General features: G+C 41.6%; 2 protein-coding genes across 6 annotated transcripts in view; one reads left to right on the top strand and one right to left on the bottom strand.

Moving 5' to 3' along the window:
• Positions 1–15: 15 nt before the first annotated feature.
• On the top strand, positions 16–9,756 carry Ndufaf7 (NADH:ubiquinone oxidoreductase complex assembly factor 7). 2 transcript variants are annotated; one of them, XM_050163551.1, is made up of 10 exons: positions 16–101; positions 371–534; positions 1,618–1,698; positions 2,506–2,616; positions 3,638–3,851; positions 4,781–4,839; positions 5,276–5,386; positions 7,784–7,927; positions 8,877–9,050; positions 9,466–9,756. In XM_050163551.1, exons 1-10 carry the CDS (start codon positions 65–67, stop codon positions 9,679–9,681), a joined length of 1,311 nt encoding a protein of 436 aa, XP_050019508.1. In that variant the 5' UTR covers positions 16–64; the 3' UTR covers positions 9,682–9,756. The 2 variants fall into 2 exon arrangements, with proteins under 2 accessions (XP_050019508.1, XP_050019509.1); XM_050163552.1 differs by lacking the exon at positions 1,618–1,698.
• Positions 9,757–11,675: 1,919 nt separating this feature from the next.
• Positions 11,676–21,967, bottom strand: part of Prkd3 (protein kinase D3) — a 65,493-nt gene continuing 55,201 nt past the window's right edge. For all 4 annotated transcript variants that reach the window (XM_050163546.1, XM_050163548.1, XM_050163549.1 and 1 more), the window contains 5 exons: positions 19,502–19,663; positions 18,872–18,970; positions 17,050–17,317; positions 14,939–15,024; positions 11,676–14,173 (listed from right to left, as the gene is read on the bottom strand). In XM_050163546.1, coding sequence (XP_050019503.1) covers positions 14,000–14,173; positions 14,939–15,024; positions 17,050–17,317; positions 18,872–18,970; positions 19,502–19,663 — 789 coding nt within the window. In that variant the 3' untranslated portion in view covers positions 11,676–13,999. The remainder of the gene's footprint in view (positions 14,174–14,938; positions 15,025–17,049; positions 17,318–18,871; positions 18,971–19,501; positions 19,664–21,967) is intronic.

Genomic DNA, 21,967 nt, shown 5'->3' with positions numbered 1-21,967 from the left:
CCGTGTCAGGAAATACCCTTCCTCTCCGCCCCGAAGGCGGAGCCTGGCCCCGACGTGGTTGGGGATGAATGCTTTGGTGAGACGTGGAGTGGCCCGTGCGGGTAAGAGTCCTAGCTGCGGAGTCCTGTTTCTATGGAAACCGCGTGTCGCGGCTCCTTGGTTCCTTGGTTGTTTTCTGGGCCCGGAGTTGGGGCCGGAAGGCGGTCCACGGAGAGGCTTGGTGGTAGGGTATAGTCGTGGGCTCCGTGCATCGGGTTCTGCTATTGGGGCGACGTTAGTGACAAACAGGCTGCCTTGCAAGGTTTTTGCAAGCTTGCGCGTGTAAATGAAACGGAGATTTCTCATGCGTGTGCTTAACCGTGCTTTTCAGGCATCCCCTGTATTTGGAGAGGGAAATGCTTCAGCTCCGGGAATGAGCCGGCAGAAAGCCGCCAGGTGACGCCGATGCTGCGGCATCTTATGTATAAAATAAAGTCTACAGGTCCCATCACTGTGGCAGAGTACATGAAGGAGGTTTTGACCAACCCAGCCAAGGTAAACACAGGGGAGCGCGAGCCATGAAGGGTGTGTAGACACAGGAACCCGAAGGTCCCGAGAGCTGGCAGAGGATGAGCAAGCTCCGAAGTCCTTGGGATGTAGTTTAATCTGTCAGTTGATCAGGCTGCGTTAATTCAAGGTCAGGGCAAATTTCTGCAGCGGTTTGGTGCGACAGAATGTGGTTGGAATTTCATGAGTTAAAGGAAAGATGATTTTTCTAACTGTGCTGTGCTGCCGGAAGGGAGTGCTTTATACGTGAGGCCGGCCTTGAACTTGCGGGGTCTTTATGTTTTCTCTTCTGAGTGCTGGGATTCTAGGTCATTTCCCCCTGCCTGGATACACGTGAGTCTTTCTTGAAAGTTAAGTGTTATGGTTAAACTTGCGATATGAAGATAGTAAGACATGATCTTCTCAAATAATTAAACCTAATCAAAGTAACGATAGACGTATGAAAAAAAAGCACTGGATTTGGTTTTGGGTTGGCAGTCAGTGGAGATGTACGTGAGTGGACTGGACTGATAAGGATGCCAGGAGGACTAAAAAGGGAAGAAACGAGACTGCATTGGCCTGGGAGTAGACAAGCAAGGCCAGTTTTTTTTAAAAGCCCACTTTTTTTTAATTGAGATACATTAATTGTATAAAAAGTACCTAAGTCACTGGTATATAATTGGATGGATCTCTCTCTCTTTCTCTCCCTCTCCCCCCCCTCACACACACACAGATTTTCACATGAAACAGAGTATCACCCACAGGCAAGACTAACTTGGGAGAGGAGGCCGCAGAGGTGATTAGTCTTCCCATGTTGGACTGTGGGAGCGGGGAGAGGGCAGGGACGGTAGAGACGAACATTGCATGGCTCCAGCCCTTCTTGAGGAGTGATTGTTTTTCTATGAGTTTTGCAAAATGATTACTACCATGTAAAACTTGGGTGAAGACTCTGTCTTTCTCTTGGTTATTTCAGAAGAGATAACTTCCTTGGTAAATAGTTACGTCACCGTATGCATGAAATAACATTTTGGAGGAGTAGTTTTGAAAACCTTATTTGAAAATTAATCTTTTCCATTTCCTCTTCTTACCCAGGGATATTATGTGCATCATGATATGCTAGGAGAAAAAGGAGACTTCATAACCTCACCTGAAATAAGTCAGATCTTTGGGGAGGTAATGCCCAACGTGTAGACCGCGAAAGGAAGGAATGCCATAAACACTGAGAGCAGACCAGGCTCTGCTAGTCTGTAACAAGTGTTTTATGGGTGTGTGTGTGTGTGTGTGTGTGTGATTCATCTGATAGTTCACATTTTTAAAGGGAGTGGTGGAGAGGACATTTGGGAAACCCTGACTTCATATGTAAAAAAAGAAATGGAAAAATATGAAGGAAGATAGAAAAAGTTTGAGGAGAACCATATAAAATATGAGATTGGAAAAGGAGAGAGCAAAACAAAACAAAAAACAAAAAACAAACCCACAATCATCGCTGGCACTTCGAGCTATGACATAACCTGCCTACAGGGGTCTCCCTGTAAGTAACAAAACCATGGTTCATTTGTTTCCCCCAAAGTACTTTTGATAACTTAAAAATCAGAAATTGTGCATAAAGAGAAGTGGAATCTAGGTTTGAGAGGCATTGATTACAGCTAAGGGTGATGTAGTAATGTCAGTCATGAGAGTAGGAAGAAATGGCACAATTGTGTTTTCTGTGTCCTTTGGTTTTCAAACGCTATTACCTTTCTGTAAGTGGCTGCTTATCTGTGTCATGGGGCCTTCTGTAGGAGACAGACTTAACGACATTTGCTCTTAAAGTAAGCTTCCTCTGCTATTATCCCAGTGAAGTTCCTGTGTGTGTATCTGTAGATATCTATGCCTAATACCATACATAGAATTATTGCCAAATGTTTTGCTTTTTGTACAAAGTACGTATTTATGTATAATTTTATGCTGTGACTCTGTAATTTTTTTTTCTTGTTATAGCTACTAGGGGTATGGTTTGTAAGTGAATGGATGAGCTCTGGAAAAAGCTCCGCTTTCCAGCTGGTGGAGCTGGGCCCAGGTCGGGGTACCCTCACTGGAGATATTTTGAGGGTAGGTAGTAAAAGTCATGTAGATTAATCTTTCTGCTTTTGACTCAATTTGGGATTTTAACTGATCTTCTGGGTTTTCAGTCCTTCTTCCTAAATCTTATATTTGTCAGCTAAAATACAATGTCAGAGTAACGTGATGGTTCATTACTTATTTTTGTCTGTAAGCTTATAAAATGGAAGGGTGTTGTATAGGCTAAAAATATAAAATGGTTGGATGATGTCATTTATGCCTTCAGTACTGAGTTGCTAGAAGATGGATAAGATGTGTGTATTTTCTTTTTTCCCTTGTATGTTTACAACAGTAAAAAAAAACACAAAAAAAAAAACAAAAAAAAAACCTGTTGTGTAGCAAAGGGAAAATTGAAAATGTTTTTTAATCTCAGGGTCAGTCAAGTAACTGATGCATTTAATTTAGTTCTGAGGATAGTTTCATCATGTCCCCAGACATTTTATTTCCTTGGACATTTAAATTTTTTTTGATCAAAAACATTGAGGGGTTGCTAAATCTTTTAATTTTTAATAGTAAATTGTTATTAAAAAGCTATGTTGTACAGTTTATTTTATATATAACTGATGTATGGTTCTAATACTGTTGCTGGAGAAGGACTTGGGTCGGGGTTACATCTCTAACAGTGAATACTCTTGTGATATAGTAAATGTTGGTGGTGAGCAGTCAGAAATTCGTCCACGTGGTACACTGTGTTTGCCCGTGGGTGGTGCGTTGGCCCCATAGGCTCATATATTTGAATGCTTTGTCACTAGTTGGCAGAACTGTTTGGAAGATAAGAAGGTGGCCTTGTTAGAGCAGGTGTGTCACTTGGCAGTGGGTTTGAGGTTTCCAAAGCCCCCACCATGCCCATCCTCACTCTTTGCCTCCAGCTTGTGGATAAGATATAAGCCACCGCTCCAGTACCACGTCCGTCTGCCTGCTACCATGATGCTAATGCTTTCTTTTCTAAGTTGTCTTGGCTATTGTCACGTGATAGGACAGTAACTAAGACAGTATTCTCTTTTTGTCTTAGGTGTTCAGTCAGCTTGGGTCTGTGCTAAAAAACTGTGACATTTCAGTCCACCTAGTAGAGGTGAGCCCAAAGTTAAGTGAGCTTCAAGCACTGACACTGACGGAGGAGAAGCTCCCTTTGGAGAGAGATGCTGACTCCCTGGTGTACATGAAAGGTGTCAGCAAGTCTGGGATTCCAGTCTCCTGGTACCGAGATCTGAAGGACGTCCCTAAAGGTATGCTTCACATTGACTTAAGGCAGAGCGTTGCTCAAGACCTCTTGCAGCCTTGATGGCTGGTAGCGTTTTACCGCAATCTAACGTTAGTGCTTCCAAGTCCCTCCTTTAACGTGAATAGCTGACTTGTCCTTTCCTAGCACAGGACGTTATAATAGAAGATTGCTGAGCATTAAGGAGCCGTGTATTTCACATCTTTTTTTTTTTTTTTTTGATTTAATTATGTATAGTGTCTGCCTGCATGTATCCTTGCAGGCCACTGATGATGAAATGGCCCAAAGCAGCGGGCTGAAGAAAGTGATAGCGGATGGGTTTCCTCATTAATCTCTTGAGAAACCTTTCCTTTCCCAAAGGCAAACAAGGTGTGGGGATAAGAAGCCCTGTACTAGTCTTTGACAACTAGTAAGGAGGTAAGCTCTCCAGCAAGACCCCAAACGCCGTTTCTGGCCTTAGCTTTCTCTTTCTCAGGTACTATATGAAGCTCACATTCCTTCCCCACTCGCACATTTGAGTCTCATTGTTTTTAGGAAGTTTGTGATGAAGAGTTAGCGGATCATGGGGTATTTTGGTTCTCAGGTCATTGGAAACCTTTGGGTCCTGACCCCTTAGGGGGTTGACTGACCCTTTCATGTGATTGCATGTCAGATAGCCTGCGTATCAGACATTTACATTATGATTCATAACAGTATCAAAATTACAGTTACAGAGAGGCAAAGAAAACAATTTTATGGTTGGGGTCACCACATCACAAGGAACTGTATTAAAGGGACAGAGTATCAGAAAGGCTGAGAACCGCTGCTATAGAGGATAGTGTAGAAGCATCCCAGGCTCCAGGGCTGAAGAACTGGACATTTCCTTTTTTATGGTTAATGTTCATTAGAATTGTTTTGAAATGCTGAATCACTAATTTTTCTTGTATTTTTAAACAGGATACAGCTTTTATCTCGCACATGAATTTTTTGATGTTCTTCCTGTGCATAAATTTCAGGTATTGATGGAAAAGTCGTGTGTATGCCAGGGAACTATAGCGCTTGTCCACTGCTTGCTCAAGTCAGTATTAGGTGGGGTTTTCATGACTATGAATGACTGAGAACAAAAACGAAATAGCACCCAGAATCTTCACTCCCCTGGGAAGATTACCCTGAACTCTTCGTTTTGGGATGAAGGCATAGGAGGATATCCAGTGGCGAATGATGTTGTCACTGAGGTTGATTTGGGCAAGTCTTTCAGCGCCGTCTACGGCAACTGCTATGGCGGGAGTGTCTCATGTAATGGAGTTGTAGTCAGATGCTTGCTTGCTCATGCGGAGGTTGCCCTCCTGAGCAGCCCCGCGACGCTTGCTTTCTACAGCTCTGCTTGTTACGGCTTCTTCAGGACATGATGTTTTAAGAGCTTGCAAATATTTATTTTTACGTTTTGTTTAGAAAACCCCACAAGGATGGAGAGAAGTGCTTGTGGATATCGATCCACGGGTTTCTGATAAGCTGAGGTTCGTCCTGGCGCCTTGTGCAACCCCAGCAGAAGCCTTCATACAAGTACGAATCTGAGTTTTTCTTTCGTCGCTGCAGAGTAGTCTGGCCGGTTTTCCTGGCATTTTAGCTTCTTCGCAGAGCTCTGGAGTGCTGGCAGCACGTGAGTGCTTTGTAGTACGGTCACAGTGACAGCCCAGACCTCGAGGCAGGAGGACGGGCTGAAGTTGTCTCTGTGTGTCATCTCGCTGCTGTGGAGGAAGACGGGGGCGTTTACTCAGCCACGTGCCTCTGAAGACACATGCCGCCAAGTGATCCCCTGTGTATCTGCCTGTTTACCTGAAGGCAGTGTGCTGTAAGCCAGCCAATTCACCGAGCATCATGTTCTGTTCTGTATGTTCTCAGTAGGGACATTTCCTGTCATCACTGGGCAAGAGCACAGCTGTTTGGTCACACGTGAACCCATACCCACCTTTGATCCCACACTGTGGACAGATTAACGCTGTTCTCTGCTGCCCTTAAGGAAGGATTCCAGAGTTTTCTATCTTTGAACTGTGTGGAACTTTTTAAAAAGTTTTATTTTACATATTGGTGTTTCCCCTGCATGTCTGTGTGAGGGTGTCAGTTTCCCGGAACTGGAATTAAAGGTGATTGTTAGCTGCCACGTGGATGCTGAGAATCAAATCAAGGTTCTCTGGAAGAACACCCAGTGCTCTTTTCTGCTGAGCCATCCCTCCAGCCCCAGGGCTGTGTTTTTAAAGGTCCCCAAACAGCGTGTTAGCTTCAGAAATAACTGCGCTTCACAGTGCCTTTTTATTCCCGCTTCTCTACCCCAGAAAAAGGTTTCTTGCTCTTAAGAATTTCCCAGTTTTCAGTTTTAAAAACACACCTACTTGCTTTTCCACAAAGTATAAGTTATAGCACCAGACCAAACACTTGTGAGCAGTTTTTCCTGTTCTGTGCAATTCTGCCTGAATGACAAACCTATTTATAAGGCCACCAAAGTGCCACCTCCTCCCTGAAGTCCCCATCCCTGCGAGAAGTCTCCCACAGTTCTTGACTAGCACTCACTTAGAGAGGGTTGGGATCTCCTTGCACTTAAATGGGCCATAGGGTGCCAGGGGTGCAGATCAGTCTGAGGAGCTATGGGAATCAGCAGGTGCCCCCAGGCTTGCTGGCAGATGTCTCAAGAGGCTGGCTTTGACTTTTGGAGCTACACTGGCTTATCTAATATCATTAGGGCTAAACGTTTATTTTACTGAATCCCCACTGTAGACCCAGAGTTTGTTTATGAGAACACAGACAGAAATCTTGTCATCCACTGGGCAGCAGGAATTGCTGGGGTCTGCCCCTAAGTCTGTGACTTGACATCTCTTGTGCCTGCCCCATCACAGGCAGAGACATCAGTGTAGGTCATTACTTTGTTTTCAGGTGTCACAGGGAGTAAAGGATGGTGGGCTTCCATAGGGAAGATGGTAACAAAATTTCAGAAGCCTGTCACTCGTTCATAACGTGATGCCTGTAGATGCAGGAAATGGCTGAAGTGCTTACTGCCTTCATGGAAGGCAGCATGGTTGCTCAATCTGATTTAGTCGGATTTTTATAAGTTGTACTTTTTTTTTTTTTTTTTTTGATTTTTCAAGACAGGGTTTCTCTGTAGCTTTGGGACCTGTCCTGGAACTAGCTCTTGTAGACCAGGCTGGCCCCTAAGTGGTACTTTTGAAAGTATCTTTTTGAGTCACTATTAATGACCATTAGCTGGCCTCTCCGCATGCATACAGCCCAATGAACTATGTTTTCATATACTAATATAGGGAGATGGTATTTAAAATGATACTGCACTTGACTATGTGGGAAGTTCAGAGTACATATGCTTTTTTTAAAAAAATATAAAATATAGGGCGGTGGTGGCACACGCCTTTAATCCCAGCATTCGGGAGGCAGAGGCAGGTGGATCTCTGTGAGTTCAAGGCTAGCCTGGTCTACAAGAGCTAGTTCCAGGACAATTAGGACTGTTACACTGTCTCGAAAACCAAAAAAGAAAATCAACCCCCCCCCCCAAAAGCCATCCAAAACAACAAAAAGGTTGTCTTGTTGGGTGGTGGTGGGGCAGGCCTTTAATCCCAGCACTCTGGAGGCAGAGGTGGGCGGATCTCTGTGAGTTCGAGGCCAGCCTGGTCTACAAGAGCTAGCAGGCTCCAGGACAGGCTCCAAAGCTACAGAGAAACCCTGTCTCAAAAAAAAAAAATAAAAATAAAAATAAAAATAAATAAATAAAAATTGAAATGTCTACAAACTTAAAGTCCAACATGAAAAGAACCATGTTCTATATAATGAAAGGGATGTCATGCGAAACACTGTCTAGACCACATTCACGTTGAAGTCATTATAACTAAGAAATGTTCAACTTGTAGAAAGTGAAAACCAGTTCTCTCAAGTGACGCCCTGTGATTCCCTCACCAGCACGATGAAAGAAGGGACCATGTAGAAGTCTGTCCCGATGCTGGCATTATCATACAGGAACTGGCTCAGCGCATCGCACTCACTGGAGGCGCTGCCCTGATTGCCGACTACGGTCACGATGGAACGAAGACAGACACCTTCAGAGTACGTATCACACAGGGGCACGCTTGAGCACTGCTCCATTGCTGGCCTGAGTTCACCGAAGGCTGCCTTAGCTTGGTCTTCATGGTGTCTGACTTAGTTGTGTTCATTTTAGAATGTTAATTGTGCTGGTACAATTACCCATAATATGAATCTTACAGTCATTCTTCCTTAGTGTAGAGCCTGGATATGCACAGAGCCCAGGAAACATTGGAATAATACAAATTTTGGGAAAGAATTTCTTCATATTAATGTTTCAGCCCTGCCTTCATTAAAACATACACACACACACACACACACACACACACACACACAAAACAAAAGTTGCTTTGCACATTTAACCTAGACATTGCAATCCAACTATTTTAACATGTTTTTCTATCCATGTATTTTCTTTTATCCTTCCTAAACACTTTCTAAATGTTCTTTAAATATGACAAAACCTTCAAATATGTTGAATATTCTTTCATAGGAGTATGTAGAGCTGAAGGCTGTTACTCATTTTCTAGATGAGTGGTTCTTTGTTTCTAGCTCCATTATTGTTGGGAATTCTTAGCTGGGAGAACATGGTGAGACTGATGATCTCTAGCCTCCTCCAGGATCGCGGTAGGGCAGGCCTAGATGGCGCACACGCCCGTATTTTCAGGTGCTTTGGAGTCTGTGATTGACAGGTAAGCACTTACTGCCTAGTGCTGATGACCGGAACTTGCCACAGCATTAATGGGAATGGTAAATAGCTTTAAGTTAAGGGCAACATCTTCAGACATTCTAACCTTGTATATTCTGTTGGGTTTTCCATGTATCACCTTGTTCGGAGACAGGATGTCACTGCCTAGAGTTTAAACCACAGATTTAGGCCACACTTTTTAACACTGACAATGTAAAGAAGTGTTAGTATGCTATCCTAATCTCAATAATATTAACCAGAAAAGTCAAAACTATTATATTCCAGGGCTTCTGTGGACACCAGCTTCATGATGTCTTAATTGCTCCGGGAACAGCCGACCTCACAGCTGATGTGGACTTCAGTTATCTGCGCAGAATGGCCCAGGGAAAAGTAGCCTCTCTGGGGCCAGTAGAGCAACGGACGTTTTTAAAAAACATGGGCATTGATGTCCGGCTGAAGGTAATGGTTTATCTCACTAACATTAAGTATCTTCATTTAAAAAGTTATTTAGAGGACCCTCTACCAGCTTCATGCTGTGGTAGTGAGCAGAGCCTGGTGTAGCCTTTGCAGAAGGAAGAGCTGGGATGTGGCACAGCTTCCTGTGTTTCTATATGAGGTTGAGACTCCCAAGAAAAACATGCTCATGGGTCTGAATTTTATAGTTTTGTAACTCCTTTTCCAAGGACACTTCCATGTTCTTACAGAGCAAATCACCTGGGACATCTGCTAAAGATGCAGGTGTGTACATTTACAGATGTAAGCACCCCGTAATCACATCTGGGCCTTGCTCTGCTGGAGGACTGTAGTCACTGTTAGTGCTGCAGCGGGGAAGTCTTTCTGCAGTGTCCTGTGTTAAAGACCTTTCCCCCTCCAGGTTCTTTTAGATAAAGCAGATGAGGCATCCGTGAAGCAGCAGTTACTGCGGGGGTATGATATGTTAATGAATCCTCAGAAGATGGGAGAAAGATTCAACTTCTTTGCCTTGCTACCTCATCAGAGACTTCATGGTGCAAGTCAAGAAAGGAATGCCCGTCAGTCAAAAACCCCCACATCATCTGTAGCTGGGTTTGATGAACTTGTTTGGCAGTGATAGTTCAACATGGACTTTTTATACCTCAGTGTGCTTTAAAAATCAAAATAAAAGAAACTCATTTTGTATATTGAAGTTAATGTAATGTTCAAACTATTTATCTCTTTGCAGTCAATAAAATAGCCTCTTTTACATAAATACAATCAAAATGGTTGAATGTTCAAGGTTATAACTAACTCGTGGTACAATTGTTTGCAACCTAGTGACGTAGTTTATTGTGACATCAAATTTCCTTTAATGAAACAAGTTGCTGTATTTCTATTTACTTTTTAAAAATATACATGAGAACAGGTTGGTGTGTCAGAAACAGGAAGTAAGGTAAATGGAGTCAAGAGCTCTGGATATTATTTTTTACAGAGGGAAAAGCCATATATTCTGATAGAAGGATCTCTAAGGTTTAGCAAATGGACAAAGTCAGATGCAAGAGCTTCTCGTGTTGATCCTGGTCTTGCTGATGGAGAGAATTAAATGAACATGCTAATGTGACTTAGTGTCTGTTCTGTGGTGTGCACGTGCAGAGAGAGGATGAAGGACAAGAGTTGTTGGGAAGCAGGTGTCAGAAGGCTTAATCTGTGGGTTTTAGTACAGATTAATACTAAAATTTTAAAGGAGTAATAAATGTCATAGTAAAAAACCTGCAGCAGCTCTGATTTGTACTGAAATGAGTTTAAAGCAATACAGACTATCCAAGAATAATTTCCTAAGCTGAGTTCATTCTGTATTTTCAGATAAATGTAAAATTTTAGTTCTGTAATAAGTTGTCATCATTTTGGTACATAGAACTTTTATATTAATATTGTAAATGAGTTTTCTTGGGAAGGATTTATCAGTAGCACAACCCTCTAAGGTCAGAGGGAAACAGTATTAGCCATTTTTGTTTGGCTTGTTTTTTCAAGACAGAGTTTCTCTGTGTAATAGTCCTGGCTGTCTTGGAACTCACTTTGTAGACCAGGCTGGCCTCAAACTCACTGCCTCTGCCTCCCAAGTGCTGGGATTAAAGGCGTGTGCCACCACTGCCTGGCAGTATTAGCCATACAGTGGTGTGTCACTTATTCCTGCTCTTGACTGAGAATGGTGTTCCCGGTCTGTATCTTAGTCTATTAGGACAATGAGTGAGGCTTTAACTGCTGTGTGTGGTATATGCACACTTCAGCCACAGCACCTATGGTCTAGTAGGCACCTGGGCTCACATTCTGGGCACTACATGTGGAGGTTGATAGAGGGCATCTTTCTCTCCATTGCTCTCCACCTTCATATTTGAGGCAGAATCTGTGGCTCTGAAATCAGCCCCTTAATCTGGCCAAAGATCACTTGTCTCTGCCTTTCCCTAGGGTTGCAGGCAGGCTGTGGTGTCTGATTTTATGTGTGTGCTAGGGATCCAACCTGAGGCAGAAACTTTACCTTCTGAGCCGTCTTCCCAGCCCTGCTGTCTAAGTTTTTAGATGCCGTACAGTTTTAGGAATGGCCTACATTCCTAATTGCTCTATTCTATTTTATTCTATTCCTAGACTAAAACATTTAAAAGGTGAAATACCCACAGTTGACTTCTTCCAAATACATAATTGTTTTTAGCTTTTATAACTAAGAGGGAAGAGTCTAGTAGTGCATTCTATTTCATCTCTATTTCTTCTATCATAAAATTCTAGAAACTTATTTATTTTTTATTAGACATTAAATTTTTCTAAGTCTTCTGGTAGTTGCAATAGTTGAGTATCTGGAGTAGTTACTGAAAAAAAATTAATTATCATTGTTCTTCACAGTTGTATTCCAATAAGTGAACCTTCTAGATAATTATCTCAAATGTAATATTGAAATACCTTTTTGACAGGTTTTCTCTGTGGGGGGAGGTAGGTAAATACAATCAGTGCTCATCTAGCATTGGCTCTACGTACAAAACTGTTCTATTACCCAGACCCGGGGAGAATATTACAACCAAGTAAAATTCTCTTGGGAAACTTGTACTAGAGACTGGCTGCGGTTTTCACATAGGAAAGTATGGTGATACAGAAATACATTTTATTATCAAGTTTTGAGAATATTTACAAAAAGTGGGATGTAACAAAAAATATAAAATGTACGAAACAGTGTCATTATACACTACTTTGAAAATTATCACGTTTCTAAGAAACAATTACTTTTTATGCAAACACAACTTGGCTTTAAGACAAAGAGAAAAAGTTCTGCAGGTTAAACAGTGGAGTAGGTACTCAACGCCAGACCACCCGACAGTGCCGTGGCAGTCTCTCTCTTTAGACACACAGGCCTTCAACAAAAACAGAGTGCAATTCATGTCACGGCTTGTAGAGCCTGAGGATAGCATACAGCAGAACAGCCACTCCCGTGAGCTCGCCTCACAGCGGAGTGACGCACAATTGTTCCATCCTGTACGTGGTGGTCAAGCAGACCTTGCAGAAACGGAGGGAAGTCACCACCTCTCACAGGGAAAATTCATTCACAGACGTTCCTTAACAATAGTCTTCATGACTGCGGCATGAGAACAGGGACATGGGACATAGGCCTGGGTTCAAATTCATATTCAAACTCTATGACCTTTAGCAGCTAACCTTGTGCCTCAACTTCTTTAAATGCATGTAGTCATGTGGCAATTGTGAGGATACTTTAAAGCATCAAAACTTAACAACACAGAGGCAGCCTGTAGTGCTTCTGTTTCTTCAGGATGATTTTAATATTCAGTAGATCCCCGCAGCTGCTTTCTCATCTGTGAAGACACTTCAGTCTTGGTCCGCTCACACACAAGACTGTGTTAGTGGTAGCTGACCTGATCAGTGGTAGCTGACTACACTGACGGTTGTTCCAGACTGTCAGAGATGTTCACACATGCCCGTCTTCATGGCCACACCGTGGATGGCAAAGGCAGCAATCTATGCTCTCCATTCTACAGATGAGAAACTAAATGCTTAGACAAACTGTCTCCTGCCCAGCGCAACAAATCCAAAACATAGGAAGCTCAGACTCACACCCAGGTCCTCTGACTCCAAATCTCTGCTCTTAGCACAGAAAAGGGACAACAACAAAAGCCTACTCTTGGTGACTAGTGGGAATGAAAAAACAGATACCATCTTTCCTTTTCTTTGGGTAAAGCAGATTGGAACATCACTAATGTGAAAATCAGAAAGTGCCTCAGAACTCCAAAGTTTCTAGATTTTGGAGGATTTCAGATTTGTTAGTCGGGGATGCTCAACCAGTGAAGTATGCAGATCTTTCAGTATCTGGAAAACTGAAACCCTTCTGGTGTTCGACTGTTCAGATTAGAAATACCAAATCTGTATTAATAACTACTACGAAAGCAGCTGGCTGCTGGAGCTGAAGTGTAAGAAATTCTTACTCTTCCTTCATCTGCCGTACTCGTAATATGGTCCCGCCCCAGTAAACTGAACTTTCATGTCTGACTTCAACCCACTCCCCCAAAATGCTCAAAATAAAATGCTGATTTAAAAATTATAGATATTACAGATCCCATCAAAGGCTAGGGAAGAAGGAAAAGATACTGCCTGCTGTCTAGTGACATTTGCTGACACTTCACTAGCTTTCCTTTTAGTGTGGATTAATTCTATCTGTAAACTACTCAGCCCGTGTGAGGGTTAACTATGTAGTTAATCGCAGAGCTGTTCCCACTGGCTGTTGGCACACAGCTTGCATTACGATGGTGTCAACTGAGAACACAGGTGGTGAGTGATGACCGGCTGTATCTATTCATTTTGTAACACCAATTGTCCACTTATCCTAGTGGCTATTGCAACAGAGAAAAGGTGACAGTTTTTATGCCATACAGATCATATTTAAGGATACAGCCCCCAAAAGGTTAGCAGTACAGTGTTCCATTTGTAGGGACCCAGAAGAATCAATGCCTCCAGCAGGAGACAAATACTAAAAGTCCTTACATATATTGTTAGCCTCACAGCAATTGCTGAACTACAAACCTGTTGTGTAATCAGCCTTATAAGCAATAACTAGACAGTCACAGGCTTTTTAAAACAAATGATGTAGTAACAGCAAAGGAGAGATAAATTAAGTGCTAATTCACATTGTGTTAATGTGAAGGATTAAGGAAAATGACAGAACCAGTTATTGCTTATGCTATAAGAATTTGTAACAAGTTTCATTCTGACGTCATTATGTGGTTTTATTACACAGTTTCCCTTCATGTACCTACTCGTCATGAGCGACAGGACTGGTGCCACCAATCGTTCTGTTTCCCCACGCTGTGCCTCCTTGGGATGGCAGAGAGCAACAGTTGTGTAGCAGAGTATCTGTTCATGAATGAAATCCTTCCTCATTGAAGTTAGCCCACTGATAATTAAGGATCTTCTTCCATATCATCTGGATTGGGGGCCATAATGAAATGCTTTGGGTATTCGAGGTTGTGTGTGTATGCGTGTATTTCCCAGCGAGCGTCATCACTTTCGTGTGTAATGTAACGTTCTCCAATGCGAGTTTCAAATTCTCTGAGGTCAAGCCAAGTCTGATAATCCTAGGAAAAGAAAATGATTATGACCCATAAAATAGACAAATACCGCAGTCCCCTCTCTTGTTTACAGCCTCAGTGACACCACTGACAACTCCTACCCCTAAATTCTAACTGTATTTTACATTAGCAATGCTAAGGAAAAATCTTAAACTCTAAAGTCTGTATAAAGGAAAGGAACTAGTTTCTGGAAAATTCTCCTAGGCTTTTGAGCTAGTTAATAGTAATCACCACAAAGACATTTGCTTTATACAGCTAGAGGCATACATCTTATTACTGAAAATAGGGTCAAGTGTTTGAATCTATTATCAGGTTGACTTACTAATCGACGAGCCCAGAAGTGCATTTGTTTAATGTTACTTCTACTCCCTATTCCTATAAAATAGTTGTGCAGCTTCTCTGCTTACTCTCCAGTGTGGATTTTTGTCGAGACAAATCTCTAAAATAACTCATGGAGGAATCAAGCCAAATACAAACCTTTTAGTGGACGTTTAAAATAAAATATATTGAATAGTATGCTATGTTGACCTTAAAAAAAGGAAGGTATGAACAACTTAAAGCCTCACTGCTTCAGTTCGTGGGTGTTTAACTACCTGTCGACACTGACTTGAAGGATAGGCCACACCACTTCCAGAGACCTGAGCCTGACACGGATGACGCCTAAAGATTATCCTGAGAAGTGTGCTGAACTTGTTGCTCTCTGAGTGGATTCGCTAGTGAAGACAAACTCACAGGAGGCTAAGAAGGAGACACAATCTTTTTTTTCTTTACCTGTAGCCAAGGATGACTGAGAGATTTGTCGACACTGAAACGTTTTCTCATCTTCACTTGAAGCAAGTTGTTTATCAAATCAATTGCTAGATGAAAAGGCAAAAATTAGATATGACTTTAGGGGAACTGTTCTCAAACCCGTGATTTTGCCTGCAGGAGGGCAGTTTGATCCATGTAAACGTGGCATGAAGAAATTTTCACTTCTCTAGTAGATAGAATTTAACATGCAGAAGTGACCCACGTGAGAATGAACGCCGATTCTGATGGAGGAGTTGATTTCATTGGTTAATGAAGAAACTGCCTTGGCCCATTTGATAGCCCAGCCCTGAGGTGGGTGGAGTAGACAGAACAGAATGCTGGGTAGAAGGTAGTGAGGGCAGACGCGATGAAGCTCCAGCCCAAGATGGAGAAACTGAACCACTACAAAATCAAGGCAACTATAAAACTACACATTGATCACAGACTGCATAACGATGCATCTGGAATACAGATAAGAAAGCCCAGTTCCAAGTGGCAAAGGTTTTCCCTGAGTCCTTCATTGTTTCCATGTTTTAAATTCCTCACATCCTTGTCTGTCCTGCCCCTGGGCTCATGACCAGTATCAGTTTCAGGAGCCCTTCCATTCCGCCTGCTGAGTCAGGACGTAGGAAATGACTAAGCGATGACAGCAGAGGGCTGTGGGCCATACTGCCTGCCTTTAGAGCGCCGAGACAGCTTTGAGCTCCTTTTGTTACAAAGTGAAGCGCTGGCTGTTGTCTTTTCTGTTGTTCCTGACACTCCTTCCAGCTTAGTGGAGTATTTATTATCTGTCATCTGGCCCAGTATGTTTGGAATGGTAAAAAAAGACCTCATTCAATGGCTGGCTAAACCCAACTTGGGACATTCTGCAGCACTACTTCCACTACCTATGAGGGAGCTGTTTCCCAAGGATGGCACACTGCATCAGTGAACTTTATCCCCTTTCCTGCCTTTCTCCCTGAACCTTCCCTGAAAAAGGTCTTGTATAAGGCCCTGAAACCTCCACAGTACTGGGATTACTGTCCACCAACAGCCCTGGCTTATTCTTATCACACCCAGAAGCAGGCATTACAGATGGAAAAGCCTTCACTAGTCATGAAAACTACAGCACGGAGCTTCCTGATGGTAAGAGATCAGAGGACTGAAAACTGAACTGCAGATACAAAGGTGCGTTCTAAGTATCAAGTGCATGTGCTAATAGTGTCTAATCGAGGAGTTTACCATTGTTCTCAAGACTGGGATAACTAATCACCAAAACATGTACTGTTCGTCTAAGTAGATCTTACATAGCTTGGAGGAGGGGTAGGTCAGGAGGACTCACAGGCCAATCACAAGTAAGGAAGTCTCTGAAGAACTGCAGCAGTGAGAAGGAGGGGCTGCTGGCAGGGGGAAGACCTAAGCAAGATGCAGGAAAGAGTTTAGGAGAGAGTATATAATAGTTCTGTATAACAAGTGGGAGGTGAGGCTAAAAAGGCACTTAGCAAGGGCCACAACCGTGGTGTGGTTAAGGGGAAGTCAGAGTGGATGAAATGACCTTCCTGCAGACGGCGCGCCCAGTGACTGAGACATTAGGGAAGAAGCTAGTGGGCAGCACAGGTAGAGATAAGATAGTTCAGCAGTTTCTGGAAGAGGCTATTGGAGCCTGGGTGACAGCTGTGCCTGAAAATTATGAGAAAACTGAGACAAACTTTAAGAGTAGAGAGTTTGGCTTTGCATAGTGGTGCACAGATCTCTGAGTTCAAGGCCATCTGGGTCCACACGGGAAGTTCTAGGCCAGCCAGAACTACAAAGTAAGACCCTTTCTCAAAAAAAAAAAAAAAAAAAAAAAGTAAATTATAAGCTGGGTGGTAGTGGTGCGCCTTTAATCCCTTGGAAGGCAGAGGCAGGTGGATCTCTGAGTTTAAGGCCAACCTGGTCTACAAGCTAGTTCTAGGATGCACTCCAAAGCTACAAAGAAACCCTGTCTCAAAAAACCAACCCCCCCCCCCAAAAAAAGGAGTAATAATTAAAATAATAAACACAAGTAGAGTGGTTAAAGACTGGTAATGGATTAGGGAAATGAAATGAGGACCTGGAACTTGTTTCTTTTTTACCTTCACTGGAGATCTCTCGCCATGGATTTGGTGGGTACATAAACGCAGCATTTTGGATTTGGTCATTTATATCTTCATCTTCATTGAATGGAAATGTGCCGCTGAGGCTCACGTAGATGATGACTCCCACTGACCACATGTCTAGGGACCGGTTGTAGCCTTTGCTTCTGAGAACCTCAGGGGCTAGGTAGGCTGGAGTTCCCACCACTGACCGCCGAAATGACTTCTCACCAATGATGCGTGCAAACCCAAAGTCACACAACTTCACCTGGAAATTGAATGTGTAAAAGCTTATCAATACCTGTTCCTAGATACGTTCACTGCACTTAACCAAAGGTACTAATTATACACAAAACAGTTCTAGACAGGGAAACTGAAATACTTCCACAGAGGCAGACAGATACATCCATAGCTCTTGATATTACAGTAGAAAGAAGAGCTAGCCAATTGCTTAATTTAAAAACAATTTGTATTTCATTTTCCAGATTCAGGGAGCAAGGGTTCAGTTCTGTTGTTTTGATGAGATGGGTGGAGGGTGCTGATCTTCCTTCACTTTTAAAGGAGTCCCTTTTCTATCTCTATAATAGGAATTGTGTTTCAGTTTAGAATCCTCAATGGTCTTTCAGTGTCTGAGCATATAAAAGTGCTCAATAAATGTTTTGCTGCATGAAATATAAGCTACAAAATAAGTATTTTGAAGCATCCTTTATTTACTGACTCTTAGAACAGCAGTTCTTAACCTGTGGGTTGAGACTCCTTGGGAGGAGTCAAACAACCACTTCACAAGGGTTGCCTAAGACTATCTAGCAGGTCCTTCTGTTTGTGTGTGGCTGTCATTGGATAAACAATAAAGAAACTTGGCCTGATAGGGCAGAACTTAGGTAGGTGGAAAAGACAGAACAGAATTCTGGGAGGAAGAAAGCAGAGTGAGAGAGCAGCCATGGAGACGCCAGGTCAGACATGCTGAATCTTTCCCAGTAAGCCACGATCTCGTGGTGACATACGATTATCAAAAATGGATTAAGTCAAGATGTGAGAGTTAGCCAATAAGAGGCTAGAACTAATGGGCCAGGCAGTATTTTAATTAATACAATTTCTGTGTGGTTATTTTGGGTGTATGCTAGCCGGGCAGCCGAGACCAAAAGCAGGTCCTCTCTCCTGTTACAATCTATGTATCAGATATTTACATTACAATTCATAACAGTAGCGAAATATCAGTTATGAAGTAGCAACAAAAATAATTTTATGATTGGGGATCCCCACAACATGAGGAACTGTATTAAAGGGTTGCAGCATTAAGAAGGTTGAGAACCACTATCTGAGAATATCTGTTGCCCAGGAAGCTACGCATCAGTAAGTAAGTAAAACGAGGCTTACAGATAACAACATCTACAAAACCACAGCACAAACAGATACTGGAGAGCAGAGGGGGAGGCATATTCAAATGCTGCTTGCCGTTTCTAGTATATGCCCTATGATACATGTCTTGTGAATAACATTAACTGTATCATAACTGAACCTGGGACCCCTCTACTCAGAAATTTGGAGAGCATAGACCTTAAATGTGTGGTTGTGAGCCATTTATACACAATTAGAACCCCCTAAAAGTTTATTTCTTGAGACCTATTTATATCTAAAAATGTTTAATGGACTACAGCAATACAATAATAAAGTCTGAATTTAAATGATTCAGCTACTGATTCAAGCTGGCATTATAGATGACAAAGGCATGTCCTGAGTGCTCTGTTTTGTATTAGGAGGGTACTTTGTAAATGTCACTAACTCAAAATAGTTCTTAATCGGGTTCTGGAGAATGTCTCACCTGAGGAAATGGTTCTGCCGATGCAAGCAGCACGTTTTCAGGCTTTAAATCACAGTGCACAATATTCTTAAAATGTAGATTTCTCAAGGCAACAAGTATCTGTTAGGAAAACAGGTTTTGAGAGGAGCAACTGAGAGAGAGCAATGACAAGCAGGTATGAAAATGCCATAATGAACCCTGTTATTTTATATGCTAACCCAAGACCTGGAGAAACAGCATAAATGTTAAGAGCACAAGTTGTTCTTGCAAAGGACCCAGGTTCAGGTCCCAGGACCCACATGGCAGTTCACAACTGTTTGTAACTCCAACTCCATACAATCTGATGTCTTCTTGATCTCTAGGCATCACACATACACGATGCACACACACACACACACACAGAGGCAAAACACACACACAAAATTTAAGGGTGATTCTGCCCTTGCAAAGGGCTTTCTCTTAATGCCTAGGAAATGAGCTAAACTCTAAGATGAGTTCTTGAATTGTATGATAATCTCAAACTTACTTAATCAAGATGTAGTTAAAAGTATTGTTTCACTTTTATTAAGGCTACTAATCCTTAATTTCTCAATGGCAAACATGGTGCCATTAATTCTTAGTTTTGCTGGTTTCAAGGTAGAGTTAAAATACCTGTGTGACCATGAATTTAGTAACTCGCTCTGGAAGTCGACTTTTTTCACTGGACAGAATCATTTCCAACATATCTCCATGAAGTTTTTCCATCACTACGAAGACTCGTTCTGGGGTTTCAAACATACACTCCAGATTTACAATCCCAGGGTGGTGTAGATTCTGAAGAGAAGTGGCAGGGTGTTTGACCATTTTTAGTAAAGAACTAATCTTACCACGAAATCAACTGAAATACTGCGATGATTATACGAATACACAGCTCAGAAAGAAACAGTTTACTTTCACCCCTCCTCAAAGAAGCTTCTTTTTGCATTAGGTGAAGATCATTACAGAAAGGCACAGTTGATCCAAATTCAGAGACCAAGGGGTACCCAACACCAAATGACACACCTAAACCCAAGACCAGGAAGTCTGATGCAAGACAGTTTCTTCTATATAGGACAGGGATGCTGCATCCATGAAACTTCAATGATATGGTTGCCTTAACAAGACCTGTAAAATGACACTACCAGATGACATGCCAACATGGATGGGAGTAATCTCAGAAGCCCTACCCATAAACGAAGAACTACAGTCAAATCATGACTGCCATGAAAGGGACAATCAGTCTGCTACAAGGATGAGTCCCCGAAACATCCAATCCCAAGCAGTGAGTCCTAAACACACAAATATATACATACATATGTATACACACATACAAATCAAACCAGCAGATCGTATTTATAAATTTGCATGTATATATGTAATAATAATGAATAAAAAACTTTAGACAGTAAACTAAAAGCATATAAAATGAAAACTACAACAAGAATCACAGGAATTTTCCCCAGTTGTGTACTGAGAAGTGGTTCAGTGAAGGGAGGGACTGTTTGCAGTGTCTTCTGTTATGTCTCTTTCCAACAAGATGTCTTTGTATTTTAAAGAAATAGCCGAGGCTGGCTGCTTTACTTTTACACGCATTCCTACCTCCCAGACACAGAACTGACACCTGGATTTACTGTATTATTTCCTTTATTAATTCCATTTTTAATCTTTATAATTTCTTCTGCCTTCCATAGTCATCCTTTTCATAAATATGTATTTTAGCGTGTGTGTGTATCTGTGTCACGGCGTACATATGAAAAGTGGCTAGAGTATAAATTATAACACGGTTTCATTCAATTCATGTGAAACTTTATGTGGAATGCTCACTGACTAAATCTTCTAGAACCAATTTCAGTAAATAAAATGTGATTTGAAAATTTTGTTTTACAAAGAATTTGTGGTATAAGTTCACATTATTCTTTTTCTCACATTCAAAGAGTATTAAACTTCATCTTTAAAATATATATACATATAGATTTTGTTACGTGTTTACACACTGCCAGGAGACCTAAAGCCACAATTTTGAACACACACACCCCCTCTCCCAAATAAATAAGTTTATAAGAAGGGAGGGTATCTGGAGACACCCTAAAGTCACCAAATACCACTGATGTAAACAACCAGAATTCACTGTGTGCAATAACTGAAAATCCCTAAATTCAATACTCAGTCGAGGGCTCTGTTTGTGATCAAAGTCAAAGAGAAATAAATCCTTAGATATAAACCCCCATTTTATTGTTCTACATATTAGTTGGACAGCAACACTTCAAAATTAAATATAAGAAGACATCAACAACATACTCACACATAGCTTATGTAAATGCTACTAATAATCTACCTGAAGTTAGCTTGTTGGAAGCATGGCTTGAGACGAGCTTAGGTACCTGCTGACCAGAAACTCTGATTATCATTCCACTGTTCCTTACCAGTGATGATAACGCCAGAAATGAATCATTAATCATTTGCTTAAACACTTCTCTCCTTCAAAGGAGCCTAAGTGCAGCAGACTATCTTAATTCCACACACAAGCAGATGGAGGGTGGAGAGCATTAACTACTTACAGGGGTGTTTCTTCAACAACATGGAAAGCCACACAATGAGCTAACGGGCATTTGAGTATGATTATTATTCACAACATTCAGAAGATAAACCATCAAGCTACATAACTCCCAAAGGAGCTAAAGATAATAGGTCAAAAGAAAAATACAAGTACTTTATTTTATGTGATTTACATTCTTGCTAGCAAAACTTCAAAATATATTTTAACAAGTTGAGTATGTTGGTGCATATCTGTATTCCAGCACTCATGAGATGTAAAGCTGCAGGGTCACCATGAGTGTGAGACTATCTTGGGCTACACAGCAAGCCTTGACGTCGAAAAACCAAGACAACAAAAATCCCAAATAAACCAAAATAAACGCCACAACTTTTAATGAAATAATACAATACAAGTAACTTTGAATTAATAGAGTAACACATTACGGTTAAAAGGCACACTTTTAAAACCAGTGTTTATTTTTTATAGTAATTAGTATATTCACATTATTTCTAAGAATCTGATAAATAAAATAATGACATAAAAATACAGCAAAAGTATTAGTA

The sequence above is a fragment of the Alexandromys fortis genome, unplaced genomic scaffold (genome assembly GCF_014885135.2).
Source record: "Alexandromys fortis isolate MF-2015 unplaced genomic scaffold, M_Fortis_MF-2015_v1.1 scaffold_136, whole genome shotgun sequence".
Classification (NCBI taxonomy): domain Eukaryota; kingdom Metazoa; phylum Chordata; class Mammalia; order Rodentia; family Cricetidae; genus Alexandromys; species Alexandromys fortis.
This window is presented reverse-complemented; position numbering and strand designations above follow the sequence as displayed.

Coding starts and splice junctions, on each gene's coding strand:
- Ndufaf7 (XM_050163551.1), top strand. CDS start 65: ATGAATGCTTTGGTGAGACGTGGAGTGGCCCGTGCGG. Junction 1,699..2,505: donor TAAGTCAGATCTTTGGGGAG/GTAATGCCCAAC, acceptor TTCTTGTTATAG/CTACTAGGGGTATGGTTTGT. Junction 4,840..5,275: donor TTCCTGTGCATAAATTTCAG/GTATTGATGGAA, acceptor CGTTTTGTTTAG/AAAACCCCACAAGGATGGAG.